The following is a 14,782-nucleotide window of genomic DNA, read 5'->3' on the forward strand; positions in this document are numbered from 1 at the left end:
GAAGGGATTTGGGGGGCCTGTGAAGTAGGCAGGTGTGAGAGATCTAAAACCCATGCCCTCTGAGGATCTGTACACAGATATAAGATAGCTCCACAGATATGAGATTCATTCTGCAAGGATTGCTGTGCCTGTGTGCCACTCTTCTGGCCCACATCCTCACAGCCTGAATCCCCCCTGCTGCTTTTGCCTTTGCCTCAGTAGGAGCCACAGAGGAGACGTCTCCTCACATATCAACTTAGCTATATGTGGTTTGACGAGAGAAGAGACAGGGAGTCCATCAGAGTCCCTGGTTTTTCTCCCCTTCCTGGCCTCAAAACTTTGTGGGGCCCCAGCCGAGAGTCTGTTGTGACAAGCAAAGGAGAGGACTGGTGCTGTACAAGAGGAATTACCCTTTTCCCCAAGAGTTTTTCGGTGAAGAGTGCTCTCTGGCCCCATGTATTTGAATGGAACTCATTAATTTCAAGTGTTATAACAGGACTCGGTTATAAGACTATCTGTTGTGTAGCCGCATCAGCACTAAAAGATTTTTTGACTTACAAATTAAAATAAACCTCTAAAATAGCTATATTATTAAATATTTTTACTGAGATTTGTTGTTCTTTTCTGTTATCCAAACCATTGAGTAAAAGATAACAAATTACTTGAATAAAACAACACAGGATATTCAATCTATTTATATACAGAAAGTATAATCAGTTTAGCATCTATTACATGACATTTCCTCTCAAAATATTGAGAATAAGTTTTTAAAAAGGCAGCCAAATTAGTATGTGACAGTCTTTTTATTCTTTTGCTATTTTACATTTATTATTGTCACTGGGCCTTGACATTGAGCGAGCTATTACAAGAGCAATATTTATAGAATATATTTCATCTTTTCTCGTATATTAGCCTCTCATACAGCTTTGCTGTTTTTCTCTGAATTCTCTCCAGGTTCTCAATGTATTTTTCATACTGTGATATCCAGAACTGGATATTTATAAAGGTCTGGTATTTCCCAGAGTAATTTAAGGCCAGATTTTAATATCCTTACTCATACTGACTAGCACCTTATTCCGTGAGTTCTCTCATTAATTTCAATGGGACCACTCATAGAGTAGGTTTGTATTCAAAATAAGTAAGGATATCAGAATTTCCCTGCTATGTGGCATGATGCCATTACCTGCACAGGCCAAACTCATGCTGGCTTGTATTTTGTTTTGTTTTGTTTTTTTGCTGTCATAGTACACTGTGTGTTCATATCTCATTTGCCTTCCAGTGTGACTCACAGCTCTTCCAACATTGCTGCTTTCCAAGTATCTTCCTCCATTGAATAGCTGTGTTTTGAGTATTATTGTCCCAGATGTACTGCCCTATTTGGATCTGAATAATTTGGAGGCTGCAAACACTTATGTCTGTGAGAAATCAAGTGTGTAAAACTACTCAAGTGCATTAGTATTTGCTGAATCAGGCATTTGGATTGTAATAAGCAAAGGAATCAAATAATCCATGTAACATTAATGCCATCTGAAGATAGTGGAGGAACAGAAGGACTTGTCTACACAGTGGGGTAATGCATCCTATGGGATGTGATTTCTACAGAGTACTAACGTGTTGTGTATTAACTGGTCTGTGTAGACCCTGCTGGGGCTCACTAAAGGTTCCCTAGTGGAGAGGTTCTCAACCTTTTTCTTTCTGAGCCCCCTCCCCACTAGCTATAAAAACTCCACGGCCCACCAGTGCCACAACAACTGTTTTTCTGCATATAAAAGCCAGGGCCAGTGCTAGGTGGTAGCAGGCAACCTCCATCCTTAGAGGTTTTTGAGGCCCAGCTTGACAAAGCCCTGATTGGGATGATTTAGTTGGGATTGGTCCTGCTTTGAGCAAGGGCTTGGACTAGATGACCTCCTGAGGTCTCTTCCAACCCTAATCTTCTATGATTCAAATTGCCTGAGTCTCCACACCATAGAGGGGCCCACAAAACTCAGACTTCAACTTCAGCCCCAGGTGGCAGGGCTTGGGGCCCTGGACTTCAGCCCCACACTGCGGGGCTTTGGCTTTCTACCCTGGGCCCCAGCGAATCTTAACACTGGCCTTGCTTGGCAGATCCCATGAAACCTGCTTGCATCCCCCCAGGGGGCCCCAGATTCCTAGTTGAGAACTGCCCCCCTACTGAACTTTAACATAGTACTGTTTCAAACAGCAGTATGTTAAAGTACACCATCAGGGTCTGCACAGACCAGTTAATACACAACACATTAATGCACTTTAAAAATCAGACCCTCAGAGTGCACATTACCCCACTATGTAGAGAAGCTCTTAGATTCCTTTTTAGGAGTCCACCATTTCTCTCTGAATACATACTGAGGAAATGCAGTGCTATGCACTCCGTGATGCATGTAACTTTCAGCACTGTATGACAGATGTATTCCCTGGCAGACCATTAATCATTTGCAAGCATGTTTATTGCTGTTGTGACACATTTAAGTATTGCATATAGTTAAGTGGGGCAAACTTCTGAATGAGCAAATTTCAGAGAAGTGATAGTTGCAGTTTAAAACTTCTAAACACCAACTCATTTTGAAGTGACAAATACTGGTGGTCATGGAGCTGTTTGGATATTAAGTTCTGGTCCACACACATTTGCATCAGTTTAATTAAATTGATTTAAAAATCACACCTGGAGGGAGGCTCTGTAGGGGAAACATTTATAACTTTCCCAAGCTGGATGAAGGATTTTGTGTTTGAGATGGTTGTGAGGGGTTGAAATAAGGGTAATAATAATGGCATCCTAATGGGATCCTTTCCATCTCCTGAGAAAAGATATACAGTATGCAGTGATTTCTCTTTAGGGTAAAACAATTTGAAAATCTTAGATGAATTACCGACATTTATTCAGTGAATGATGTGGTTGTGCACTGTGATGATGCTGAGGTTTGATCTCCCCTCCCTTACACCTGTGGCAGGTGCACGTGTCCAGATCTGAATGGTAATTTACCCAGGTGTAAATGACAACAGAAGGGGCAAGTCAGTAGAGGAACAGGCCCATTAACGTTACTGTCATAATCTACTAGTAATGAAGCCTATTGTAACACATTAAGAAGTTACGCTAAAAGGATGGCAGTGCTTTTAGGTTGCTTTTAAACTTAGCGGACCATCTAAACCAAAGCATGTTTTCCTGTCAGGTTTCTCTTTTTCAGGAATGAATGAATGATGGTCATCTTTTTATGAGAGGTCATTCTTTCCTCTTTTATAAAAACCTTGTACTAGAAACCTTGTGGAAAAAGTCTCTTGTGTTGTAGCTTGTGAAAAATCTAATTCAGTATTTTTTTTTTAAGATGAATGACTTTTTCGTTGGTTTGTTACTGCTATCATATTCATCTTAAAATCAAAGTAACTTCTTAGAATCAAAATCTTTACTGCTACTGAAATTGTATTGTGATTTCTTTGATGTGATCCCTGATTGCTGTGAGTGAGAAGAATTGGTTCAGTATTTTTGTTCTTAGATTCCCCTCCTTTGTCTTGCAGCTACTTGTGGCAGATTCCACTAACAATTGCAGTAGGAAATACGAGCCACATCTCCTCAGAGGCAATTATATGGGTGTCTAACAAATCAGGTAAAAATAAACTTTCCTCACAGTGGAATCTTGTAAAGCATACATGTGTTTTCCTGAACTGTTTGTCAGAATTGATCCTAGGTCATTATTTAGTTGCTGTGCACTCAATTACAGCTGCTTGAAAATGAACTGCAAGAAAGATAATTTGGATGGGGGAGGGATGAAGCGGGGGAAGAGGAAAGAGCCAGGTAATTTTCACAAAAGTTAGATGGTGCAAAGAAAAGGTTTTAAACAGAAAGATGTTCCAAAGCAGCTATTTTATATCTGACATCACAATTAAATTATTGTATAAATGCAATTCCCTATATAGAATGGTGAAAGCTAAATAAAATATCTTTGTAATAAAACACCTGCTAAATGTACAGTCTGTAAACTAATAAATGCAAAATATGCAGTAATGTAATATTCAGGTTAAGAATACTGTGTTGTTGTTTTTTTCAAATTTGATCAATCTTCCACAACCAGTGCTAAGAAACATTTAGTGTACTCAAAAATCTTTTTATTGATCTCCCAAAGTGTTTCTAGCCCTGGTAGGTTACTAGATATTGGAGCATTATTCTGATTACCATCTTGCTTTTACCCCCTACTTCAATTCTGACACGATAATAGCAACCACTATCTTGAGAATAGCTAGAGCTAGAAGCCAATGCCTTTTATCACCCAAAAGCCGCTAAGAATACCATCTTGCAAATGATAGAAAGTAGTCCTTTCTTTCCCTGACAGTGCATGCTGTATCTGCTCCTGAATTTATATCAGAATTGAAGTGAATTAAGAAAAAGTTGGGGAGTTGTATGATACAATTAAAAGAAGTGGAAGAGAAGGAGCCATACATCCCATGCATGCCTGGGCAGTAGAGGAAGAATTGACCCAGTTGACAGTACAGAAAAGGTGTAGCCTCTGAGTTTCCTTCCAGAGTAAATAGAACTGGAAGGAAGAAATAGCCAAGCCTGTGTGTGCCTCTCTTTTCCTTTTTGTTCTTTTACAGGTCAGTAAGGGATAATAGTACCTTAGAGCTTAGCAACCGGCAGGGCTAGAAATGAATGGTGTATACCAGTATAGCAGTGGAAATATGAGAATCCCAACTTTCTAGTGGTATAAGGTATGTGTTTCTAGCTCTGATTGTTCACGATATATCAGACCTTAATATTTTATTACTGCTCCCATGATCTAGCTTCTTTTTTGGCACTGGTCTAGGATTGGGGTCTGGGACCAGTGTAATTTTCATTTCTAGAATTTAGACAGGAAATACAGATGTTAGTTTTTCCCACAGCAGCATTAAGTTGGCCACAGTGATAATACTTTGCAATACTTCAAGCCCCTTCACACTCTGCCTCATCCTTATCTTATCCTTGTCTTATCTGCTCTTGTCCTTCAGGGCTTGATCCAGCTCCCGCTGAAGTCAATGGTGAGATTCCCATTGACTGCAGTGGGAGCTGATCAGGCCAATATAACTATCAATCTCACAGTCTCACTTTCACACACACGTCCTTCCCTCTGCCACTTATGCCAGCCTGGAAAACTCATTTATGAGCGTCTTCCATGATCAGCTGCACAATTTCTGCCTTGCTGGCCTTTACTCACTGAATGCCTTCTCTCACCTAATCTGAAAAGCCACTACACTCTTCTCCTTAAGATCTACTCAGAGATGCCTATAAGAAATCAACAAAATAATGATGGATATAGTGAGCAGTCATCAGGGAAGGCTGTTGCCTATACTTTTAAAACAACTTTCAAATGATTCAGAGCCATAAAGTGCTGTGCGTAGCTATTCAACGTGATGATGATCTACTGTCTTTATGCTTGTCGTTCCCCTACCTCTCACTCACTGGTTGTCTTCTTTCAAATTAGATTGTATACTCATCAGGGCAGGGATGATATCATCTTGCGTGTTTCTACAATGTCAAGCATAGTAGGGTCTTAGGTGATACCTCAATAAAAATGATGACATCAACTTTGGATATGTTAACCATGTAACTCGCTGTACCCATTGTATTTGCAGAATACAAGGATTGATGCTAGAGGAATCCTTGGAGGTTTTCTGCAGCTGATAGAGGGATGATGTGCTTGTTGCTCCGGGAAGTGTTTTGAGTCTGAAGGAGGCAGTTTCCAGGCTTGTTAATTTGTGGGGGATCCCAGAGGGATTCCATATTGCAGAGGAGGAGTCCTGTTTGTAGTCCTGTCACTGGAAGTTGTCTAGAAGCAATTCTGGAACTGGAGGAAGAGGCTTGAGAGATCTAACAGCTGGCTTGGGAGTCAGGCTGCAGTCTTCTTCAACTCATAAGAGCAAGTCCAATAGTGGCCATTCTGAATTCACTTATCAGTGGGACAGAGCTCAGTGTCAACCAGTCAGGGACAGGGTGAGAGGAGGATGGGTCAGTGACACACCAACCAAAATAAATGAAAAAATAAAATCCCCTAGGACTCAGAGAGGAGATTATGGTGAGGAGGTGGGGGTGATGGTGCACAGAGGTGATAGATGTACCTTCTTGCTAGGGCAGGAGCCAAATGGGGCTTTCTACCACCACTGTGAAAAAGCTCCCTCCCCACTGTCATGTAGCCAAGAGAGACTCTGAGACTAACACCCTGTGGTGCCACATCCACAAGAGGCACTCAAAGGTGCTGGAGGGTGCACCCAGGGCCCCATCCTGAAGCCAGCAACCATGAACTTTCCAATTTTGCCACAGCATTGAACTGGCAAAAGTAAAGATGAGACAGAGGAAGAGAGGGCCAGAGAGATTCATCAAGTTATCCATAAGCACAATGCTCTAAGACAGGGGTTGGCAACCTTTCAGAAGTGGTGTGACGAATCTTTATTCATTCACTCTAATTTAAGGTTTCGCGTGCCGGTAATACATTATAAGGTTCTTAGAAGGTCTCTTTCTATAAGTCTATAATATATAACTAACTATTGTTGTATGTAAAGTAAATAAGGTTTTTAAAATGTTTAAGAAGCTTCATTTAAAATTAAATAAAATGCAGAGCCCCCGGACCAGTGGCCAGGACCCAGGCAGTGTGAGCGCCACTGAAAATCAGCTCACGTGCCGCCTTTGGCACCTGTGCTATAGATTGCCTACACTTAATACAGTTGTCTATCTCTTGTGCCAGTAATTCCACAGCTTGCAGGTTGGTCTGTCTCCCTCTGTCTGAGGCTCTCCAGTGCAATAATTAAAGCAAATTATAGTCAGTTCACAAGAAAAGTACTGGGACTGGTGCCTGACTATGTGGTGGTGTTAGGAATCCATTCTGTGAACTCCAAGGTGGACTCTGATGGACATTCCTCCACTTGCAACATTTCAGAAAGGAAGAGGCTGAGTCTGGAGAGCAATAAGGGGACAAGTACATGAAAATCCCCTCAGCAGCCCTCCTCTTTCTTCCCTGCCATTGCTTCAGGGTTTTTCAGCAGGCTGCTGCTGGCATGTTCCATGAGGGATGTTCTTGAGGAAACTGTCGTCTATTCGTGTAAATGAATGAAAGCTCTTCCCGTTCCCTGCAGACAGATGTGTACCTCTTGGAGACTATAGCGACTGCTGTGCTAAAGAACTGCTCTGAGCACATGCTTGATGGTGGGCAAGAAAAGTGGGAGACACACAGCTAAGAGATGAAATGCTGTCCACACATTCAGCTGCCAATAACGAAGAGGGTCTGAGTTAGTGGGCACTAGTCTGATATCTTGGCATATCCTGCCACTGCCCTCTGCATCACAGTAGCAGTGTACTCCTCTCCAAGAGCGGCGGAGGCAGTGTCAACTGGAACAAAATCCTCCACACTGTCACAAAAGGGCGTATTGCTCTCTCCCTGTGTACTCATAGAGTCTCCTGCTCTAGTATTTGCTGTAATGTTGACTTCTGATGGTGAAGATGCTGCTGCCCACATCTTGAGTGCCATGACAATGCCTCAGAGTTGATTTTTCAAGCAGAGTATGTCTGCCTCGCTGTTGCCTGAGATGAAGGAAGCCAGGATACTTTTGAAATGGATAACTAAATATATTGACACCAAGTAGCACTCCTTCTACCTGCTGCCTTGGAGACGACAATTTTCCAAAAGAGCAGGCAGCATAACTCCAACTAATGACTTTCCAGCACTGTCACTCTGTTAATGGAAGGAGTTCTTTATGTGCGTTAATTTTATCTCCAGCAAGCAGTGAGAGAATTACTTGACTGATCCCCAAATCATCGTTGGTGACCAGCTTTGTGGCCACATCAGTGTTGTTGGATGTCAGTTAGTTTCTTCATGAGCACCCAGTGGGAATGTGACAAGTAGAGGCTGGGCTGCATGTGTGTGGAGCTATGGATGTGCCATGTTTGCACTGCTGCTCTCTGCTCATACAGGTACTTCAGCCTGTAAAAGGTGGAGTTCCTGGCCACCATCTCCAGCTCCATCTGGTTAGAGTCATAGACTTTAAGTCAGAAGGGACCATTATGATCGTCTAGTCTGACCTCCTGCAGAACGCAGGTCACAGAATCTCACCCACCCACTCCCGCAACAAACCCCTAACTTATGTCTGAGCCATTGAAGTCCTCAAATCACGCTTAAAGACTTCAAGGTGCAGAGAATCTTCCAGCAAGTGACCCAGGCCCCACGCTGCAGAGGAAGGCGAAAAACCCCCAGGGCCTCTGCCAATCTGCCTTGAAGGAAAATTCCTTCCCAACCCCAAATATGGAGATCAGCTAAACCCTGAGCATGTGGGCAAGACTCACCAGCCAGACACCCAGAAAAGAATTCTCTGTAGTAACTCAGATCCCACCCCATCTAACATCCAATCACAAGCCATTGGGCATATTTACCACTAGTAGTCAAAGATCAATTAATTATCAAAATTAGGCTATCTCATCATACCATCCCCTCCATAAATTTATCAAGCTTAATCATGAAGCAAGACATGTCTTTTGCCCCCACTGCTTCCCTTGGAAGGCTGTTCCAGAACTTCACTCCTCTGATGGTTTGAAACCTTCATCTAATTTCAAGTCTAAACTTCCTGATGGCCAGTTTATATCCATTTGTTCTTGTGTCCACATTGGTACTGAGCTTAAATAATTCCTCTCCCTCCCTGGTATTTATCCCTCTGATATCTTTATAGAGAGCACTCATATCTCCCCTCAGCCTTCTTTTGGTTAGGTTAAACAAGCCGAGCTCTTTGAGTCTCCTTTCATAAGATAGGTTTTCCATTCCTCGGCTCATCCTAGTAGCCCGTCTCCGTTGCAGGGCAGAGAGACTAAATTAGGTCTGCAGATAACTCAGGCCTGTATTTTCTAAGTGTGCACCTTGCTGACTAGAACCAGCTGAAGTAGCCACAGATCTTCCAGGTTGTTAATAACAATGCCTGCAGTTGAGTATCACCTTCAGAAATTCCCTCACAACAAGACTGAGACCGTGAGTGGGGCAAGGGATGTGATGGAAGCCACCATCATGTACGGACTTTCTGATTTAATCCATTGTCAAGTGTGACAAATCCAATAGAGAGCACGAGGGGTCTGAGTCTTCTGTGGCAGCATGCAGCTTCTCTGAGATGTAACCTGTTCTTCAAACCCACTCATGGAAAGCGCAGCATCCTGTTCACTAAGGGCGCATATTGCCAGTACTGTTACTAGTACATGTAGGTACCAATAATATAGGAAAAGATAAGAAAGAGCTCCTAGAGGCCAAATTTAGGCTGCCAGGGAAGAGATTAAAATCCAGCTGATAGCGTTTTCTGAAATACTTCCAGTTCCATGCACAGGGCCAGATAGACAGACAGAGCTGCAGGGTCTCAGTGCATGGATGAGATGATGCTATAAAAAGGTGTGCTTCTGGCTTATTAGGAACCTTTTGGGAAAGGAGGACCCTATATAGGAAGGATGGGCTCCTGTTAAACCAAAATAGAACCAGATCACTGGAACCAGATTTGCAGTTCTGATCACCCCATCTTAAAGAGGTCATAGAGGAATTTTTAAACTAAAGGCTTGGGGAATAGCTGACAGCTGTGAAAGAGCACACAGTTCCGACAGATACATCGATGGAGAGGATCTATTAATGCACATTCTCTATATCTTAGTAAAAAGGAGAGGATAGATGTCGATAAAGCACAGATGGGAACTGAAGAGAAAAAGTCAAATGAAAGTGAATCCCATTCAATAACATCACATAAAGGCAGACAAATAAAAAGTGACAAATTTTATAAGTGTTTGTATACAAATGCTAGATGTCTAAATAATAAGATGGGTGAACCTGAGTGCCTGGTATTAAATGAGGATAGTGAAATAGTAGACATCTCAGAAACTTGGTAGAATGATGACAATCAATGAGACACTGTATAACCGGGTATGAAATGTATAGGAATGACAGAATAGGTTGTGCTGATGGGAGTGGCACTGTATGTGAAAGAAATCATAGAGCCATATCTAGTAAAAATCTTAAATGAATCAGACTGTACCATAGAATCTCTATGGATAGAAATTCCATTCTTGAATAATTAGAGTATAGCAGTAGGAATTATTACTGATCAATTGACCAGGATGGTGACTGTGAAATGCTCAGGGAGATTAGAGGCTATAAAAAAAAAAGAAATCTCAATAATGGGGATTTCCCCATGTTGACTGGATACATGTCACCTTAGAATAGGTTGCCAAAATAAAGGTTATAGACACCGTTAATGACTGCTTCTTGGAGCAACTAGTCCTGGAACCCACAAGGGAAGAGGCAATTCTTGATGTAGTCCTAAGTGGCACAAGCGATCTGGTCCAAGAGCTGAATAGTTGAACTGCTTGGTAATAGCGATTATAATATAATAAAATTTAACATCCTGGGGGTGGGGGAGGGAACATCTAAGAGGTCCACCGCAGTAATATTTAATTTCAGAAAGGCAAACTACACAAAAAATGAAGAATCTAGTTCAATGGAAGTTAAAGGGAACTTTCACAAGAGTGAAATGCCTGCAAGTTTCATGGAAACTTTTTAAAAACACCACAATAGCTGCTCAAATCAAATGTATATCCCAAAATAAATAAGGATAGTAGAAGGACCAAAAACAGGCCACCATGTCTAAATAATAAATTAAAAGAAGGCAAAAAGGCAGACTTTAAAAATTGGAAGTCAAATCTTACTGAAAAAACTAGAAAGGAGCATAATCTCTGGCAGGACAAGTGTAAGAGTAAAATTAGACAGGCCAAAAAAGAATGTGAAGAGCAACTAGCCAAAGACTCAAAACTAGCCAAAGATTCAAAACTAATAGGAATTTTTTTTTTAAGTACATCAGAGGCAGGAAGCCTGCCAAACAATCAGTAGAGCCACTGGACGATCAAGATGCTAAAGGAGCACTTAAGACTAGGCCATTGTGAAGAAGTTAAATGAATTCTTTGCATTGGTCTTCACTGTGCACGATATGAGGGAGATTCCCATACCTGAACCATTATTTTTTAGGTGACAGATCAGAGGAAATGTCACAGATTAAGGTATCAGTAGAGGATGTTTTGGAACAAATTGATAAATTAAACAATAGTAAGTCATCAGGATCAGATGATATTCACCAAGAGTTCTGAAGGAACTCAAATATGAAATTGCAGAACTACTAACTGTGGAACATAATCTATCACATAAATCAGCTTTTGTGCCAGATGACTGGAGGACAGCAGATGTGTTGCAATTTTTAAAGAAAGTTTCCAGAGGTGATCGTGGCAATTACAGGCTGGTAATCCTAACCTCAGTACCAGACAAATTGGTTGAAACTATATAGTGAAGAACAGAATTATCAGACACATAGATTAACATGATTTGTTGGGGAAGAGTCAACACGGCTTTTGTAAAAAGAAGTCATGCCTCACCAATCTACTCGAATTCTTTTGAGGGGTTCAACAAACATGTGGACAAGAGTGATCCAGTGGATGGATATAGTGTACTTGGACTTTGACAAAGTCTCCCACCAAATGCTCTTAAGCAAAGTAAGCTGTCATGGAGGGAAGGTCCTACCATGGATCTGTAACTGATTAAAGATAGGAAACAAAGGGTAGGAATAAATGGTCAGTTTTGAGAATAGAAAAAGGTAAATAACTCTGTCCACCAGGGATCTGTACTGGGATGAGTGCTGTTTAAAATATTCATAAATGATCTTGAAAAAGGGGTAAACAGTGAGTTTGAAAATTTTGCGGATGATATAAAATTACTCAGGATAGTTAAGTACAAAGCACACTGTGAATAATTAAATAGGGATCTCACAAAACTAGGAGACTGAACAGCAAAATGGCAGATGAAATTCAGTGTTGATAAATACAAAGTAATGCATGTTGGAAAACATAATCCCAGTGATACATACAAAACGATGGGGTTTAAATTAGCTGCTACCACTCAAGAAAGAGATCTTGGAGTCATCATGAATAGTTCTCTGAAAACATCCGCTTAATATGCAGCAACAGTCAAAAAATCTAATGGAATGGTAGGAACTATTAGAAAAGGTTTGGATGATAAAACAGAAAATATCGTAATGCCACTATGTAAAGCCATGATACGCCCGCACTTTGAATACTGCATGCAGTTCTAGTCTCTCCATCTTAAAAAAAGATATATTAAAAATGGAAATGGTACTGACCAGGGCAACAAAAATGATTAAGAGCATGGAACAGCTTCCATATGAGGAGAGATTTAAAAGACTGGGACTGTTCAATTATTGATAGTGGTTGCTGAGACAAATGTATTGTGGAAACACTTTCTTCCCAGTATTCCCACCAAAACTATGTCCATATGGGGGCAGTGATCTTTCCCACACATGGGAGCCATGACTAACAACCACATCCTTTTTAGAGAGGAAATAATGGAGCAAGATTTTAGAGGGAGCTGTAGCTGCTGGTGCTTGGGCAATAGCCTGCTGGGGTCAGCCTCTAAAGCAGAATCAACCTCAGGCCATTCAGGAGGAGATACAAAACTAACTGAAGCTATGCTAAATTCCACCTCTTCTTAATCATTACCACTTCCTGCCCCCTGAGTTTTTGATTGTGCCCCAGGGCAATATTCCTCTCTGGAGGAGCTGTCTGCATAGTGGCATTATGATATTATGATATTAGGCTGCTGACTCCCCATGGCAATCTGGTTCCCTCCCTTCACTTCCTTGGGTTCATGATGCTGAGCTTCCACAACCGTTTCACCACTGAGCAAATCACATCTCAAGAGCTGGTCTTTCTTTTCCCACCCTAAACTGCTACATAGAAGAGTGCTGCTTCTGTGCAGCCTCGTGCCAGGGTCTGCTCATAGGTGTTGTGTGAGTCTTCTGTTTGGTGAGGCTTACACGTGAGCGCCAGGAGCTCCCTAGAAAGTGCAGGGGGGGCACTGGTGCCTGGCCTGTGGCCTCACCCCCAAGACCCTACCCCCCACTCCACCTCTTCCCCCAAGGTCTGCCCGGCCACACATTCCTCTCCGCTGCGGAAAGGAGTGAGTGGCAGGCAGGGGGCATCTAGGGGGAAGAGGTGGAGCAAGGGCGGGGCCTCGAGGGGGAGCACGGGTAGGGCCACGGTCCAGGCCCCTGTGGTGCCCCACACTTCTAGATAACTTCACTTCCAGCATTTCAAAGATAGCGGGACGGCGCACCCCCAAGGGAGATTACCTGTGCCGCATCCATGGCATTAACCTTTCTGCATGGCTAGCCTATTTTGGGGAGGCTTAGTTTCCTCAGGCCTCTTATACATGCCGCCCGTGGGTCTGCTGGTGCCACTAACAGAGCTCTCAGATTGGAAGCCGTGTGAGGGATGGTGCAGTATTGCCTCTAGTGGAGCAGCATTGAGAGCTGCTGAGTCTAACCTGAATTACTTCCACTTTCTTTTCATCTGTCCGAACAGGGAGAGAGAGGCAGGATTAGTGAGGCAAAATCAATGAATATGTCCTGCTTCACTGCAGTACCCAGCAACTGTGGGGGTCAGGGAGTCACAGTACCTGGAAATCCCTGCTTCCTTTCACCAAAGATGTACGTTCAATCACAATCACAGCTCTCCCTCTATCCCAACAACTGAGCCAGGACTCTAACAGAGTTGCTGCTCTTACTGTATGATGCCACATGTGGATAAAATGGATCAGTCCCACACCCTGAGAGTGTTAATGAATACACTCATCCGATGAAAATACATGGTGCAGAAACAACTTTTTACCACACTGAATTGAAACAGAATGGCAAATCCAATCAAAATAATAGTCAAATCATATGTAAATAAAATATTTCATTTAACTTGTTTTGGTTTGAAATTTTCCCACCAAAAATTTAGAAAAATTTTGTTGAAACTGAGATGTTCCTGCAAAACATCTTCATATTGCCAAAACATTTTTTTTTAATGGAAAAAAGTGTCTGAAACTTGTCAACCATCGCTAAGTGGTATAAATGTGCCTTATACTGGTATTGCTATTCATGTGGGGAATGGGAATAAGCAATACTAGCATAAAACTGCTTTATTCCATGCTAATTTAACCATTTATTTAGAAAAATGACACTTCTAACCAAAATAGTTAAATCATTATAAAAACGGCTTGTAGACAGGGCCCATATGTTTGTCAGCATCAATGCACTTCCTTCCAGATGGATGCTCGATGCATGGATGTGATCTTGCAAGATGCTGAGTTCCCCCTGCAAGGTGCCCAAAATCTGTAACTACTGATCTCAATGGGAGTTGAGGCCACTCAGAACCTTGAGAGTAAGAGGTCAGAACCTCAAGTGATCAGGCCTGCAAGATCTCATCTAATGAAGACAAGGTGACCTGAGGTTTTAACAAGAGTTTAGCAGGTAAAGGTTAACCCTTCACTTTCCCACAGTCTTTAACTTAATATGTTAACTCGTGTGAAAACAACAATCTGCCTTGTCTCCCCTAGGCCTATCACTAAGGCCACTTTAAGGACTCTTTCCACTGCAAGAGTAGTATACTGTGAATGCAAATGTAATTAACCCCAACTTTAAGACCTCTTCACTCTGCCTGAGCTAACCAATTCTTCATAAGACTCCAGTATGTATGTGCCAAATTTATAGTTTCAAAGCAAAAATATTTTTTGACCAATCAGAGTGAAAATACCTACTGAACAATATTCGTAAAGGAAAAAAAGTAGGATGCATTTTTTTATTTCCCTAAAACTCAAAAATAACTATATAGTTTAGTCTGAACTTAAAAATCAATCTTTGCAATCAGTAATGAGCTATTTCTGCCCAGAAAGAATATCTTTTGAGAAATTTATGAATGATTGAATAT

At 41.7% G+C, this 14,782-nt stretch overlaps 1 protein-coding gene across 1 annotated transcript in view; it reads left to right on the top strand.

Annotated features, from left to right (window-relative positions):
• The window catches only part of TRHDE (thyrotropin releasing hormone degrading enzyme), a 336,033-nt gene that overhangs the window by 255,574 nt on the left and 65,677 nt on the right, over window positions 1-14,782 (top strand). Inside the window, exon 10 of the mRNA XM_050934690.1 lies at window positions 3,508-3,596. Within this exon, the coding sequence (XP_050790647.1) occupies window positions 3,508-3,596 (89 nt within the window). The remainder of the gene's footprint in view (window positions 1-3,507; window positions 3,597-14,782) is intronic.

Source organism: Gopherus flavomarginatus, chromosome 1 (genome assembly GCF_025201925.1).
Source record: "Gopherus flavomarginatus isolate rGopFla2 chromosome 1, rGopFla2.mat.asm, whole genome shotgun sequence".
Lineage (NCBI taxonomy): Eukaryota > Metazoa > Chordata > Testudines > Testudinidae > Gopherus > Gopherus flavomarginatus.